Genomic DNA, 15,394 nt, shown 5'->3' on the forward strand with positions numbered 1-15,394 from the left:
GGAGCTACGTGCGGAGGGTCGTAAAATGCCAAAAAAAGGTTGCAAAACCATTTAAATAAACGAATCCGAGCTCTGATCAGCGGCGTGATTGAATGACAAAGCCGGGAAGAGTATAGACAATAAATATGCAATTTTTAATCGATATAACTAAGGATAATTATTTATGGCACGATGGAATATATTTTCTAGCAAGTACCGGTTCCTCCGAGAGGGACAACCCCCACACATCTAGCCAGAGTAGGATCTATGACTCCAGTTTGGCCATACACTGCAAGAAAAATGTCAGAGATTATAGAAACATACTTTTCGCATCTTCACTTGACTATTTTATAATAATTTAAAATAAAAGTTGCTTACCCGTTTTGCCCAGACAATTATCGATGCTGTACTGACACTCGTTGCGATAGTATTTACAGGTGGCGGTGGCTTGTACAACGACGCACACGGGCGTGGTCTTGGAACACGATTTCTTTGCGCTCCACACACAGAAGATGCTGCTGCGATTCGTAAGGAAGAGGCGTCCCTCTATCGGAGAGCTTAAGCTGAGGACCAGCAGGGAGCAGACGAGCAGAGCGAAGACCTTCATGGTGCTGCTTGATAGATGGGTTGATAGATTGATGTGCCGGGAACTGACTGCCCTGGACCCAAGCAGGCCACTCGATTTTATAGTAGCTACCTCTGCTGGCTCTTTTTCTAAGACAAATACGAGTATTTGCCCCGAAAGAAAGTGAAATTCTAGTTTGTAAACTGGGCTATCACGCGGCCGAACCAAACTTTGCCAAAATCTAGCCACGGAAAAAGTCAGAGTCAATGTTTGTCCGAACAAACAGAAGGTGACAGTGCTCCGCAGTCATTTGGTTAATGAGCTAATGAATAAATAACAATTGATTGTGCTGGGACCACATTTGTATGGTTTGGTCAAGTGGGTTCCGGTTCAATTGGACAGGAGTTCGGAGTGGGAGGCCGTTCTGGAAATAGCATCAAATGTAACTGGAAATGGGCATAAAATGAATTTACGCCCTTAATTTGGGCGTTTCATAGCATTTGATTATGGTTAAAAATTGAACAGATAGATGGATACAAAACTTAGGATCGTTTGGTTTACAATATGTTCGATTTTTTTTTTATATATACATATATATATATATATATTTAATATGTTCCTCACATAATTTTTCTTGTTGAACCTTTGGTCGATTATTCGACTAGATTTATTATATTTAGTCAACATTTTCGGATTTTCATTAGTAATTAGTAATATTCATCGAATAGGCTCTGTTTTAAAAATTAACGAATTATGTACAGTTCCACAGCAATGTTGAGTGGTACAAAGAGTGAAGCGAAATCGTGTCTGGTGGAGAGGAGTCGTTTAGTCAAGTGAAGTGAGGATGTAAGAACAATTGTGAGTACTCCTCTCTCTCTCTCTATTTTGGACTACTTCAGGGCCATCAGTCGCCGTACTCTGTCCGTCCATCATGTCATGTGGGGGGCCAGTGCCAGTCCCTTGGATACCATTTCCTCATTTCCCCACCCAAAACTCGAGTATGTCTCGGCAAAATTTCATGTCAGTTCTGCGTTGGCATGTCATGTCATGGGCTCATTTCGCTGCATTTGCATGTAAAACTGTAAATGCTCCGCCCCTGTGTGTGCGAGTGCTATTTCTTCGAAAGAAACCAACGACACGAGTACATTTCCTCCTTAATTCAGTCGGACTTGGATTCGTAAACAGGTCATCGTCACGTTATGGCGCCTTTCGTAGGGTATTCAGCATTCGTTTTCTTCCATTGTTCTGTTTCACGCTCTCGTTCATTGCTGTTTGTTGTTGTTTCCCGACTGCTTGCTTTCTCTTGTTTTACTTTTTTATCGCACCTTCGCAACCTCAGGTCGAGCCCAGCCCCAGCCCCACCCCCTCTCTGCCTCTCTCTGACAAGGATGAAGGCGATAAAGTGCGGGGCGTTTCGGCTTCGCTTGCGTTTCGTGTTGTTGTTCTTAAAATATTTTTTCCAATTGCATTTCGCATGCCATGGCATGTTCGCCTTGTCATTTCGCTCGCTCGCACAAAAGTATGTAACGGCTGTAACGAGTCTGTAGTCTGTAGCTTTTAATTATTTGTTGTATTTGCGGTACAAAATAAAAGCTTACGGCAGAATGCTAGCCAAGTGGATATTTGCTTTAAACAGGGTAATCTACGCGAGGGACTCTCTTCCCGAAATGCCATGAGGTTGTGTTGAGGTGTAGCTCGTTTGGCCAGTACTTAACTGTAAAAAGAAAAAAATTAACGATGAGAACGGCCGAGCGAGCAAGAAAGACTGAGCGTTTGTTCTCTTTGTGGAACTCGAAGCTTGAGCTTTGCACGAAAAATCAGAGTGAGAGGGAGAGAGGGAGAGTGAGCAAAGCTCGCTTCGTTAATTAGTGGAACATTTTGATCGGATTGCATGTCATACGACATGCTTATCGCGGGTTGTTGCTGCTGTTGCACCTGGTGCACATTGAGTGCAGGGCTATATTTCGTGTATAACGTTTCTGACCCGTTACAAATGGGAGCTACCAAAAATTGGAGCAAGTACTTGGCTTTATACACTTAAATATACCCACTGACTGTGTTTATAAGCATGGAACGGGACTTTTTTTATAATATTCATGAATGTAAAGCAATTTTTTCCCCTAATAAAACTGCAAAATGCAAATACCATAAAATGTTCATTTTTTAATATAATTATAGTAATCTCTGCCCCAAGGCAAGACCTCGCGCTCTCCCATTTTCCCCCTCGCTGTTTTTCCCTTTTCACTTTGTTTTCCGAGCTGCCTTTTCACTGCAGTTGTTTGCTAATTATTTTTCATTTTCATTTAACTTTCGCCCGCCTTGTTTTCCAAGTATTTTCCCCTTTCCCTTTCTGGTTCTGGTTCTCTTTTTTCTTTCGCTCCTGCTTCTGCTGTTTTCTTGTTTAATGCGCTTTCTGACATTTTGCGCTGTTGTCTTCTTGCTTTTGCTTCTTTCCTTTTCTTCTTTTCTATTAATAAGCTTAGCACTGCAGTTGTATTTGTTGTTGCATGTCTTCGGTGACATTTCCCCCCACTCGGACCCGCACTTTTCCCAGTGCTGCATTATGCATGGGTCTTGTTTGTCACGCTAATTGAATAATAATTCTATAATATATGAGTGTTTGAGTGGATGGTTGATGCTGTCCTTTTAATGGAAAACGAGTACATAGAAAAATTTCATAGCATACTTTTGTGAGCAAGGAAAACCAGAGTCGAATTACCCAAGCTCACATGACCAGCAAAAATTTATCATAAGACATCCATGCAATAGCTCTTTTGACAGTACCTTTAACCCATTCGTAACCTTCTTATGTCAATCAGCCCGTCATCGGTGGAGTCAAAGAACTCTCCTGTCTCGGGCGAAAAACAAATAAATCAAACAGCAGACACACTGTTCTCCATAGGTAGATTCTGTTTTGTCATTTACAGCAATAAAACTCATATTATTTTTAGCTTTGAGGGAGGCGCCTATTGGGCACATGTCCCAGTAAGATATGTACGCCCACATTTACTACCAGCACGAACACGAGCCCCCAGGCCTACAGGCCTCCAAACCAGCTACGAAACATCGACAGTCAACAAAAGTCTTTACGGCCGAGGCAGAAGCAGAGGCAGAGTCAAATCCGTTCCCGCCTGGGCACCGGTTCCAATTTCCTGTCAATACATTCCGAATGGATCCCACCTAGAGCCACACATACATATACACATGCATATACATACGTATGTACGTGCACAAGTATATACAGCTACATATATCCTGTTCTGTGAAGTTCCGTGTCAGCTGCGCGTCCGCAAAAACCGATTTTCGGATAACAAAAAAAAACAAAGAGAAATAATAATAATAACACTAAAAGGGAAAAGCAGGGAAAATAAGGAAAACCGGCGCCTGACACATACAAAACATTTGTTTGTTATACAGACTAAATGGATGTGAGTGGGATGAATGGGTCGATGGAGTGGATGGTGTCGTCGGAGGGCCTGGTATCCACTCCAGCTCCCACTCTCCTCGAACAGTGTTTTCTGCGTCGCACTCACGAATTATCGATAAAACATGCTCCACGATGGTAGGGTGTGAAGGAAGCAAAAGGCAGGCGGCAGAACTGGCAGGGAAACTCCGGCCTCATTACGCCCCCAACGTGCATGTAAGTGAATAAAGGAGAGCGGGGAGGCTGACTGAAAATTGAAAACGAAAGCGAGCCCAAAAATACTTACAGTTATCTCCACTTCTTTTGCTTGCTTTTCGCCATATTTTTGCTGACGGTCCCCTTCGTCATCCTCTTCTACTGCCTCATAGTCCCTCCTCTTCATCTGTTTTCTATTACTTTTTATAGGAAATTCTCAGTCTTCATTACTCTTTAATTTGTAGCACACTTCAACCATTTATTTTGTATCTTCTTGCCACTCATTTAGCTCTTTCCTCAGCCTTCTTCTGCTTCTACTTTTCCCACTAATCTGCTTTCAATTACTTATCGCTATTCTTTGGTTCATTTGCGAGCAAAATCAAATTATTGCATGTGTCACAAACTTTCAGTTGATTCCTCGGATGAGTCCCCAAACACGGCCAAACAGCACAAAATATCCAACCGAAATATATGTACGACTATCGACCATATAACTAGATGTATTACAAGACATTTTGCCTTTAAGCCCCACCCACGGTTTGGTCATAAAAAAGTTTTCCATTCGTCTTTGTTGTAGTTTCATTTTGGGTTTCGGGTTAAACGGTTTGTCGAAAGTTCCCAATTTTCTCGATTTTTTCTCTTTTCGTGTTATACGAGTTTGAACATGATTTACATGCAATGGTAAGGTCTGTGAAAATGAAACTTTGATGAGCTATTACTCATATTGACAAGAACCCTCATTTGTCTAGGATGATTGGGGAATAGATGGCGGGACACGACCTCGCCCGCATCGCGTATACGCAATGTGGCTGCTGTCAGACAGTTGAGTGGAAAAGTTTGTGGGATGCCTTTTTGGGGGTTCACATAACATAATGGAAAGCCACTTTACTCTAGAAATATATTGCAAATTAAAACTATTTGCGTTCCCTTTAATATTTGTATTGCATTCTTTATTAAAGAGGAAACTTTTGGGCAGCTATTAAAGCCGATATCAGTATCCATTTCTAACGACTTATCGTAAGCAATAAATCTGGAGAATATGCTTAATTGAGCATAGAAATAGATATTTAATAATAATTATTTTCATATTAAGGAATGAATTATTTCCTCCTACTGACTGCTGTTTGTCAGTTTACTGCACAAAAGTTCAAATAACATAAGAACAAAGTGCCTTGGGTGGATTGCCACTTGGGTACTTAAGTTCCTACTGCTATTACAGCCCCAGCCCTCTGATACCTACTGCCTTGCTGTGGTCCGAAGGGCCGTTCAATCAAGTGCTTTGGGGATGAACACCACAACAGTAATAGTAGTAATATCAGTAAGCCAGTGATGTGATTTCTATCAAATCTTATTGTGTATGTGATCAACTATATGAGACTATAATGAAGCACTTGCTAAATATCTATTTTCGATAGAAACAGACGGTCTGACAAACAGTTCTCTGCACAAATTGATAGCTTGAAATCTACTATATCACATCTCGGATATCTGCTCAAATATAAGTCGAAAAACTGGTCGTTTTCTTTCGATTATCACATCAAACCAAAGAGGCTTTAGGCTGTTTCATTTGTTCCTTCACATTTCAATGGAATTTCAAATAAAGTATGGCCACATCGATTAAAGAAAAAGTACCTGTAAAAACAAACAAATTCAGCAAATCATTGCATAAAATTGGTGGCCAAGGCCTCGGTCCTTTCTTTTAAATATGAATATCAGAGAAACAATAGTAGCTACAGGAAAAGTCAATTCAAGATTGTGTGGAAGGAAGGGGGAATGTGTGGGATGTAGCACATGCGACACGTCAACATTCAATTTTCTAATGAAATTTTCATTGTAATAAAGCACGAGACGGAACAGATCCAACGCGTGGCGGGGGGTAGGCGTAGGCGTGGGTGGTGGGAGTCTGGGTAGACGGTGCCACGCCCATGCTTAAGTATTCATTGGAAGCACAGTGTTGCTCCCCCATTCACTGCCTTCCTCTCTGTCTCTCTCTCTCTCTCTCTCTCTCTCTCTCTCTCTCTCTCTCTTGCTTGTTCTCTTTCCTTCCAAGTCAGATACAGCCCGGACAGCAACCGAAATTTCTGTGTAGGGATAAGGATTGCTGGCAGTGTATGTGTGTTTTTTGGTTCCACTCTCTAACTGACTCTCTCCCACTCCCACTCCCACACCCACTGCCGCTCTCTTCTGGCGAAGTGCCTCCCCAATACAGAGTCCAACATGACCTACATTTTCGGGTCCTGGGGCCGCTGTAGCTAAGCAACTTCTGGGCCTGGGCCTGGGCCTGGGCCTGGACCAGGGCACATGCACACTGGGACTGGTTCTGGGAAGCGGCCGCTCTATTCCGCAACACGAAGAAGTAGCAAAGGGGCAAAGAACCAGTCCAGAAGGCACGCAGCACGCATAGGCAAGTGGATGGCACCTTCCTCCCTTCCTCCCTTCTTCCCCTCTTCCTTTCTTCTTTATACACCCCATTCAGGCCTTATAAAAATTGTTTTCGGTTGCTTATTGGCAACAAATTTGCGTGCCTTGCATACAGAGCGTGAGGCAGAGAAAAAGAGACTAAGCAAACACACAGAGCAACCTGATAAAGGTCTCTCCCACAGCGACTTCATTAGAAAGTTTCGCCAAAGCGAAATTTACAAAAGAAAAATATAAAAAAAAGAAACCGAATCCTGTAGGCGTTAAATGCAGCACACAAAAAGAATTTATTAACTTGTCGGAGAGATTTTCGGTAAGATTTTCAGGGGGTGCTGGCGATGGTTAACCACCAACAGCTGAATTTTTTCGCAGTCTCATCAATCACTCGGCCAGGACATTTGCTGTTTGGCCTAAATTAAATAGCCGAGGTACGGGTAAGGCCAGGAGGTAATAGCTGGATGACAAGCAGTTGGGAAGTGGCCCAAAGGAGAGGGGAGAAGGAGAGGAGCGAGGGCCTAGGAAGTAACATTGAACACGACCCCGGTGCACGTGCGGGCATTTTGCCATTTATTGTTGACTTTGGTCAAACAGAAATGTATACAAAATATAACAAAAATATATAGAAAGATAATATTTGAAGATGATCCTAGCTGACTGATAGCCAGCACGTGCCCGGGGTCATGTGAAACAAAATATTTTCCTTCCTTTTCACAATTAATGGACAGTAGGAACAGTAGGCGCAGACTATTGGCCCAAACAGTACGTGACAGCAGTATAGGAATTCTAAAAATAATCCACCTTCTGTCAAGCTGATTTAAAGGTATTGGAAGAGAAATCAATCATTACCCCGATAGATTTTTATTTCCTTCGCCACGGATCCTCCTCACTCACTTAATATTTGGCATGACATCATGGGTCGCTAGTTAGTAGATCAGACAACTTTTGTAATATCATAAAAGTCGTAAAGAGACAGGCCAAGAAGGATCTAAAGACACTAGAAGCGTGAAGCAAGGCCCACTTTATAAGCCAAGTCAACTCTTCGCGGAGCGCCTAACGTCATTTTCTGTGTCGCTCCATTCACAGTTCAAGGAATTCAAATTACAGAGAAGGCTGGGAGTCAAATCAAACGGAAGAAAGGCTGAGTAGAAGCCAAAAGTTTTTGAGACAACTTGAGCGTGGCACACAGCGGCAGGTTCCTTCCAACGGTAACGACTCGAAGTACATGCTAGACTGCCCCGAAACACAGACTCACAAACTAAGGCCAGAAGAGGGACATTCCCGTGCAAAGTGTAATGTCACTGGCGAACGGAAACGAGCCAGGAAACAAAACGAAGAAAAAAAACCATGAAAAATTCAACAGAAACTTGTCCAGAAATCGGCCGAGTTAGTTCGTTGGAGCGTTTGGGTGTGACTTCATTATCAACTGAAAACATTTCCCTCTGCTGAGGTCTTTTCTTGGTGGGGGGGGGAAGAGCTGTGACTAATGTATCCTGGCAACAGCGAAACTCAATTGTCGGAAGAAAGCCGGAACGAACAGATCCCCCACTAACGTCACATGAATTCCATAAAGTTCCCTCAACTGTTCTCAAAAGAACAGGAACTAATCCACCTTTACCCACCTAAACAATATACTACATATATATATACATGTATGTATATAATTATGTATGTATGTACTACGAGTATCGCAAACATCTTTTGCCGCCTGGCTCAAGGGAAGCCTCATGGGGATATCTTAAGTTTCCGTTCGCAAAATAACCAGAGTGACCTTCCTATTGCCAGACCAAGCATTATAATAACACTTTCGAAAGGGTTCTCTATGGGGTTTCATGCGGACCATCCTCTTACCCACCATTAAAACAGTCGCCAAGCACCGTTAGCCTGCCGTTTCTCGTTTCTTGTTTCTCGTTTCCCTTTCCTTATGCCCATTGTTCCATGCCATTCCCGTTCTCCCTCTCACTCTTTCAGTATCTAACACTATCTCGTCCGCCCGCTGCTGGATACGTACATACATACATACATATGTATACATATACCCTAAAGTAATCTTCCAAGGCAAAAGTAAACCACAAACAAATTTATAGCTGCAATGCGGCCAGGCCAAGCATAACGGGGAAACATTTCTGTGAAATTTGCACTCACTGTCGTAGATAGTCATGAAGGAGCCGAGCCAGCAAAAAGAAGAAGAAGCAAAAGTCAAGTAAGGACTATGAAAATATATAACAATAAGCAGCAAAAGCTGTGAAATGCTGCCAAGGCAACGGCAACGGCAACGGCCACGGCAGCGGCAACGTCGTGTCCTCGTCGCTGGTTCATACCGAAGCCAGCAGACAGCTCGAAACGGTACAATGTGGGCCACTGCTCAGTGAGAGAGCGCCTCAAAGAGAGCACCTAAAAGAGAGCTACGGTTTTCGGTTGTTCCTTTTGGGCTGCACATTCCTTGGCTGTGCAGTACCGATAGAGGTTGTCGTTGTTCTGCTGTGGCGCTTTGCATGGCCATTTGTTACGTATGTGGAGCAACAGAAGCAGAAGCAGCAGCAGCAGCGGCAGAGCAACAAATCTGCTGCATACTCTCTGCTGCTCTGTTCTCTTTCGCTTCACTCTCTCCCTGAGCTGTTTATGCGTCATTTTTTTTAGGTTCTCTGCTTTAACTGGCTCTCTCTCTCTGTCCCTTGGGTGGTTCGTCTATCGCTCAATGCTTTTCTTACCATCTTTAGCAAACAAAAAAATATTATTTCTTGCTCAGTTTTATTTCTTTCCTTTTCTGGCATTTTATTTTATTTCCTTTTTTTGTTTTTTGTATTCCTGCGCTGGTTCGTCAGCATTGCAGCATTTTACTCAGACAAGCACATTTGCTGGGGTTGGCTTTCGGCAAATGCTCGCCATTCATTTTTGTCATCGCTGTCGCTATCGCTATCGTTGTTGGTGTTGGTGTTGGTATTGGTGCTGCCGCTGCCTCTGCCTGGAAGCTTTGGACTGCTGTTGTTGCTGCTGTCTGTTGTTTCTGTTTGCTGTTGTTGTGTATTATTTTGCCCTCTCCAGATGCCGTCTCTTACTTGTTGCGCTGACGCCTGACGCAGCAGCTGTCATTGCGGTGGCTCTTCGCCCTGGGAAATGGTTTTAGTGGAATAATGGTGGAGGTGTGCATGGAAATGGAAATGGAAATGGAAGTGGCAATGGGAATGGGCCATGGGCCATGGGAAGTGGGTAAGGAAATGGAAATGGAATGTGTTTAACAAGGACGGACGCTGTGGAAGTTCTTTTGCCGATGAACGGGACCGATTGCGGTCTCAGTGGGCCCCGGGATTGGTGGGGTTGGATGAAAGATGAAGAATTACCTTCTCACTTTTAGAGTGCAATTTTCGAGTATGAAATTTGCATTGAATGTTGTACAGCTTTAATGAATATTCAATATATGGAATGGTATCAAGATATGTATGTGTTTTTTTTTAAATAAATTTCATCATCGTCTGGTCTGATGAAAGTCTCCACTCCCCTACCGCATTTGCGTTTGTTTCATGGTCTTTTGGTTGCCCCCTCATCTGGTAGCTGCCCAACGCTCTCCCTGCCTGTCTCTCTCTCTCTCTCTCTCTGTACTCTGTCCTTCAGAATTGGACTTCTTATTTGGCTTTCATTCATGCCGCGGCAGTTGACATAATGCGACATGGCCAAAACCACCTTCTTGACAGCATCATCCCTCCTCCCCCTGCCATTGCCTGGTGGAGAATTTTCCGCAGGCTGCGAGGAGCCTCCCCAAAGCGCACCCCCAATCAACCTCTTCCGTTTGCAGCAATGAATGAATAAACAAGTCAATCCCAGCGTTGCAGCGGTAGCCAGGCAACAGTTTAAACCAAGTAAACAGGTATTTTGTAATCAAACAAAAATTACCTGCTTGGCTCAGAACTGTAGTGGCTATGAGCAGAGACATACAACCGACTGATTACACCTAAGAACAGATCAACTTTCCCGAATACAGATAAAATGGGTGAGTTGTAATGAAAGTTTTCCGATTGAAACGGCATATACGGTATACCCAAACGAAAAACCCTCCTTTAGACGCAAGCGCTCTGCGTACCGTGAGAATTGAGTGCGTGCTGAAAGTCCTCCAAGAAGCTATAGAGATCGTTAAGATCTCGGTGCTGTTGCCCAAGCTGTTTGCGGATCCGGCAAACCTGCGGCGGGTGCTCGAGGGCACCTCTTACGAGAAGATCCTGAAGCCAGTTGAGGATCTGTTGGAGAGTCATATGACCCAAAGTGCTTCAGAGCACACCTTTCCCATCGACCACCGAACGATCAAGGTACTCGATTACTTCCAGAAGAACTACCGGATCTACAAGTTCTTCCCCCAATTAATGCGCAACCTGAGCGACAGGGACCGCACCCTTATAGCCTCGTTATCACTCCTCTTGGACATTGCCAAAGAGCATTTGTACCGATCATCCAAGAGCGAGATCAGCAAGGAGCGGATGCTCCATCAGATGTACCACAAGAACGAGGACATCCGGAAGAGGCTCCACAACGTACGACGGGATCTAACCAAGCGCCGCGTTATGGAGAAATGGAAGATGGCGGCCACAGCAATCTATCTGGTAAAGATCGAGAACGATCTGGCCTACAAGAAGTGGCAGAACAATGTCCGCATTCAGAATGAGATGTGAGTGATGGCCTTGTTCCACCGCTCTTCGGTCCTAATACTTTCTTCTTTGTGTCCTTTCTCGTTAGCACAAAATGCAGCCGCGCCATGCGCACAAACCACAGGAACAGCTTGGAGAAACAAAAGGAGCTGGAGGAGCAGCTGCAGATTGCCAGGGAGGCTTACGCAAAGCTCACTCAAAAGCATCTGCTTGAAGAGCAGGACGCTCGCAATGAAAAGTAAAAGATCCTGCCCCCATTCCCAGTCTGCCCCCACCCTCACGACACTTTCCGCCTCTCCTACAGGAACAAGCTGCTGTTGCAGCTTCAGAGTCTGGTGAAGAAGTACGACGCGAACATGGGGGATGTCATTCGGGAGAATCTGGTGCTCCAGGACCAGTATATGGTGGCAAAGAAGGAGCTCGATAAATTCATGGTCGTGTATCGGCGCGAGGAGGCAGTATACAATGACATTGTTGTGCGGCGGGAGCAGGAGGAGCGCCGACGCCAACAGCAGCGCCTCGTCGTCTTCATGATGAATCGGGCGGCCTCGAAGATACAGAAATACTGGCGCAAGTGGCGCAAAGATCAGCGCAAGAAGAACAAGCGCCTAAAGAAGGCCAAAAAGGGCAAGGGCTAGGGAAACACATACATATATATTTTTGTTCATTAGTTTCGTTAGTTATAAAATTTATTCTCCGAAAATAAAAGGGAAAAAGTGCCAGCCACAACGAATGAAAGACTTTCCATAAAGTTCCGTATGGGTGTGCATAGCATACAGTTTTGGGTTGACAAGAAGGGAAATTAATTGGAGTTTCCTTGTCTTGGAAAAGGAAACCTTTGCAAAACTTGCAGTCAATACTTATCCAATTGGATTAAACAAATCCGAATTGCATTTGATCTTTCAACGAATTCCGATATGTTCCGATATGCACCCCAACATCGCTTGAGGGGCTTCCTCTTCGACAGCGACAATCGAAGAGAAAGAACTGGCTGTCTGTCCAAATGTTTACCCAACACGCACACACACGCGATGTGACAGAGCAGGAGACAGTGGGGAGGGAGAGGGCTGCGACACAGACAGAGTACGAGCCGCAGCCGAAATTCATGTCTTACGGGGCAAACGAAAAATGGCGCAATGCTGTCGTCGCCAGCGCCAGCGTCAGCGTCAGCGTCGACGTTGTCGCCCTTTGACCCTGCCCCATGTTTGCTGCATTGTTACTTCATTTTCGTTTTCGTTACCCATTCGTCTCCTCCTCCTCCTCCTCCACCACCATTTGGCATGTCTAATTTTCGCAGAGGTTAACATACTTAACTTGTTGGCATGCGTTGCAAGGCTGCTGCTGTCGCTGTCGCTGTCGCTGTCGCTCTTGCGATTGCACCGAACGGCGCAACATTGCGACACTTTGCTGCGGCAAAAGAATATGTACCGCAGCTGGAAAATGCGCAAAATCGTTGGTCCCCATCCCAGTGGAATGGACACAAGTGTGTGCGCCCCTCACTATGTTTTTGCTCCTCTGCATGTGTGAGCGTGTGTGTGTGCATTCCACATTGTAGTTGCAGATATCTGCTGCCTCTTCTGACCATCGCTATCGCTGACCAACGCTGACCGCGGATTAGTTGGATAATCTGAGAGCATTTTCTGTGAGACAACGACCGAATAATACGAAAGGAGCACTCGCTAAATAAATTTGAATCTGTATGTAGTATTTGGGCTATGTCACTCAATCAAGTAGGCTCTTGGTTCCATCCAAATTAAACAATCCAGACAGACTCATTTTTTCTTGGCTTGAACCGAACAGAGGATCCTATCCAGGGCCATGTCCAACAAAGATATCCTGCCCATATACCCCTCGCGGGCCAACTCCGTGCTGATGAAGCTGCGCGTCCAGGCCGGGCAGCGCGGCATCAGTCTGCTGAAGCGGAAGCGGGACGCCATCGACCTGAAGCTGCGCGAGCTGCGCCGCAGCATGCACGCCAAGGAGAACCAGGTGGACGACCAAATGCGAGCGGCCATCTTCTCGCTGGCCAAGGCCAATCTACTGGGCACGGACTTCAAGCCGGTGATCGTGGCGGACAACAAGAGGGCCACCGCCGTGTTGCGCAAGACCCAGCAGAAGATCGTGGGCGTGCCGCTCAACTACTTCGAGCTGGAGGCTGAGGAGCGAGGTGCCTTCCCGCTGGCTGGCCTCAGCTGCGGCGGAGTCCAGGTGCAGAAGGTGCGGACGCTGTACCTCGCTGCCCTCAAGGACTTGGTGGCGTATTGCTCCCTGGACTACATGGTGCGGATGCTGGCAGCAGCCTCGCGGCAAACTAACATGCGGGTGAACGCTCTGGAACACGTGGTGATCCCACAGCTGGTCCGGACCTACAACTACATCTGCGCCGAACTGGAGGAGTTCGAGCGGGAGGACTTTTACCGCCTGAAGCGCTCCCAGGCGAAGCAGCTGGAGGCCAAAATCGCCTTCACAGAGCTGATCAAGACCAAAAACATGACGGCCGAGGAGCTGGAGATTTATCTTAAGAAAGGCGTCTATGTCCACCCAGTGGCCGATACGCACTTCGACCTGGACGACTTCGACGCGGAGGCGGTCAGAGACCGTCAGCGCCAGGCGCGACTGGAGAGGCACGAGAGGCGGCAGAGGGAGCGCCAGGAAGCCGAGAACCGGGGCGAGACGCTGGTTTCCACTTTCAGCTCCTTCGTCACCACCCACAGCATTGTGAACTTCCTGCAAAGAATATCGCACCCGCAACACCGGGATTCGGTGGGGCACTCCAACTCGGTGGATAAAACCGAGCGAATGCTTCGATCAAGTCTACGCCAAAAAAGAAATGAATAAATTTCCCGTTTAACCCAATCGTTCATGAATGAACCAACACCTGTTAGAGTCCGCTAGATAATACATCCGCTGGATAGTATGTACATATTTGAAAGAAATAGTTATCAAATGATCCATTAGACATGACGCTACACACCATATTCCCCCTTCTCAACTGGTCACATTATTTTCTTATTAAATCCATCTAATGCAGGAATCAGCACGCATACATATGTCCATATATGCATGTTTGCTGCAAGCAACCACCGTTATACACGTGTAGGTGAGCGGCAGCGCAGCAGCAGCGCACTTTGCTATGCACATAAGATAGGGTCCTGCCGACCGCTGATATAGCCTATCACATTTTATAATATGTTTTTTGCATCAGGAACAATTATTTGGTGCCTTCGTTATATGTATGTATATTGTATTTATATTGTGTCTCCTTTCCTTGACTTCGAACGCATATTCGTTGAAAAATTAAATATCGATAAATAAAGCAATTATTTTTTCCCCCCATTCTTTCGTACCTTAATTTTCTATAGAAATCCCACGTATGAATGTTTCATAGACATTTATACATACATATGTACATATATGTACATATATTCTACAAACTGCCCATGGTACGCCTTAGGTTAAAAGCGCCGGCGCGACCGTTACAGGGGAAATATTAAATATATTTTTGTCTGCCTTACCTCGATCTTCGGTTTACGAAGCAACAGCAAAGAAAAGAGCCAGAAAAGGCAAAAATTTGCAGATAAGAGCGAAAAAGAGCGCGAGAGCAGAACCGGTTCACAGCCAGTTCACTCTCCGACCAGTCAGTTCACTCTCCGACTTGCTCTCGTCGTTGTTGCTGTCCGCCAGTGCTGCCAGAATCTCATAAGCTAAAATTGCTAGATTTGGGAAGAAAAATTGATCAAAATTGTTAAACCATTAAAATTTTCATTTACAACAAATATACATATATATCTTAAGAAACATAATTGCGAGTACATTTTTAATAATGTACCGATACTTTGTGAACCACTATTAATCGTAATTTTTGCCGTCGATCTATACAAAATGAAAAAACCATGAAAAAAAATACAAAAATTGCTAGTTTTATAATAAAGTTTCAATTTTAGCTAAAATATATTTAAAAATTGCTCGATTTTTTCCTAATAGCATTTTACAAAAAGTTCAAATTTTTGTAAAATTGGCCAGAAATAGCTACTAAGTCGCTAAAAGAACAGCTCTGCTCTCCGACTTACTCTCGCCGTTGTTGTTGTCTGCACTACGAGGCGCTCTCTCTTTGCTCTCACGGCTGCGCTGCGAATCGGTACAACTATATTTATAAGGTATATACATATATTAGTACAA

At 44.8% G+C, this 15,394-nt stretch overlaps 4 protein-coding genes across 4 annotated transcripts in view; 2 read left to right on the top strand and 2 right to left on the bottom strand.

Annotated features, from left to right (window-relative positions):
• Positions 1-15,388, bottom strand: part of LOC108159796 — a 35,811-nt gene extending 20,423 nt beyond the window's left edge. Inside the window, exons 1-2 of the mRNA XM_033390605.1 lie at positions 15,286-15,388; positions 14,731-14,928 (exon numbers count right to left, since the gene is read on the bottom strand). The gene's annotated coding sequence lies outside the window, so the exon portion shown is untranslated. The remainder of the gene's footprint in view (positions 1-14,730; positions 14,929-15,285) is intronic.
• On the bottom strand, positions 173-996 carry LOC108159803. The gene is made up of 2 exons (XM_017293369.2): positions 358-996; positions 173-268 (listed from the first exon to the last, which is right to left on the bottom strand). The coding sequence occupies exons 1-2, from the start codon at positions 584-586 to the stop codon at positions 186-188; spliced, it is 312 nt and encodes a 103-aa protein (XP_017148858.1). The 5' UTR covers positions 587-996; the 3' UTR covers positions 173-185.
• Positions 10,450-11,956, top strand: LOC117187774 (golgin subfamily A member 6-like protein 22). Its single transcript, XM_033390606.1, has 4 exons — positions 10,450-10,566; positions 10,638-11,235; positions 11,304-11,453; positions 11,520-11,956. Exons 1-4 carry the CDS (start codon positions 10,563-10,565, stop codon positions 11,851-11,853), a joined length of 1,086 nt encoding a protein of 361 aa, XP_033246497.1. The 5' UTR covers positions 10,450-10,562; the 3' UTR covers positions 11,854-11,956.
• LOC108159798 (V-type proton ATPase subunit D 1) lies at positions 12,926-14,071 on the top strand. Its single transcript, XM_017293362.2, has one exon. It carries the CDS (start codon positions 13,034-13,036, stop codon positions 14,051-14,053), a length of 1,020 nt encoding a protein of 339 aa, XP_017148851.1. The 5' UTR covers positions 12,926-13,033; the 3' UTR covers positions 14,054-14,071.
• Positions 15,389-15,394: the final 6 nt, after the last annotated feature.

This window comes from Drosophila miranda, chromosome 3 (genome assembly GCF_003369915.1).
Source record: "Drosophila miranda strain MSH22 chromosome 3, D.miranda_PacBio2.1, whole genome shotgun sequence".
Classification (NCBI taxonomy): Eukaryota; Metazoa; Arthropoda; class Insecta; order Diptera; family Drosophilidae; genus Drosophila; species Drosophila miranda.

Bases quoted from the DNA above. Each gene is read 5' to 3' on its own strand.
- LOC108159798 (XM_017293362.2), top strand. From the start codon at position 13,034: ATGTCCAACAAAGATATCCTGCCCATATACCCCTCGCGGGCCAACTCC.
- LOC117187774 (XM_033390606.1), top strand. The intron at 11,236-11,303 runs GTGAGTGATGGC...CTTTCTCGTTAG, and splicing joins GTCCGCATTCAGAATGAGAT to CACAAAATGCAGCCGCGCCA. The intron at 11,454-11,519 runs GTAAAAGATCCT...CCTCTCCTACAG, and splicing joins CAGGACGCTCGCAATGAAAA to GAACAAGCTGCTGTTGCAGC.
- LOC108159803 (XM_017293369.2), bottom strand. From the start codon at position 586: ATGAAGGTCTTCGCTCTGCTCGTCTGCTCCCTGCTGGTCCTCAGCTTA. The intron at 269-357 runs GTAAGCAACTTT...TTTTTCTTGCAG, and splicing joins TAATTGTCTGGGCAAAACGG to TGTATGGCCAAACTGGAGTC.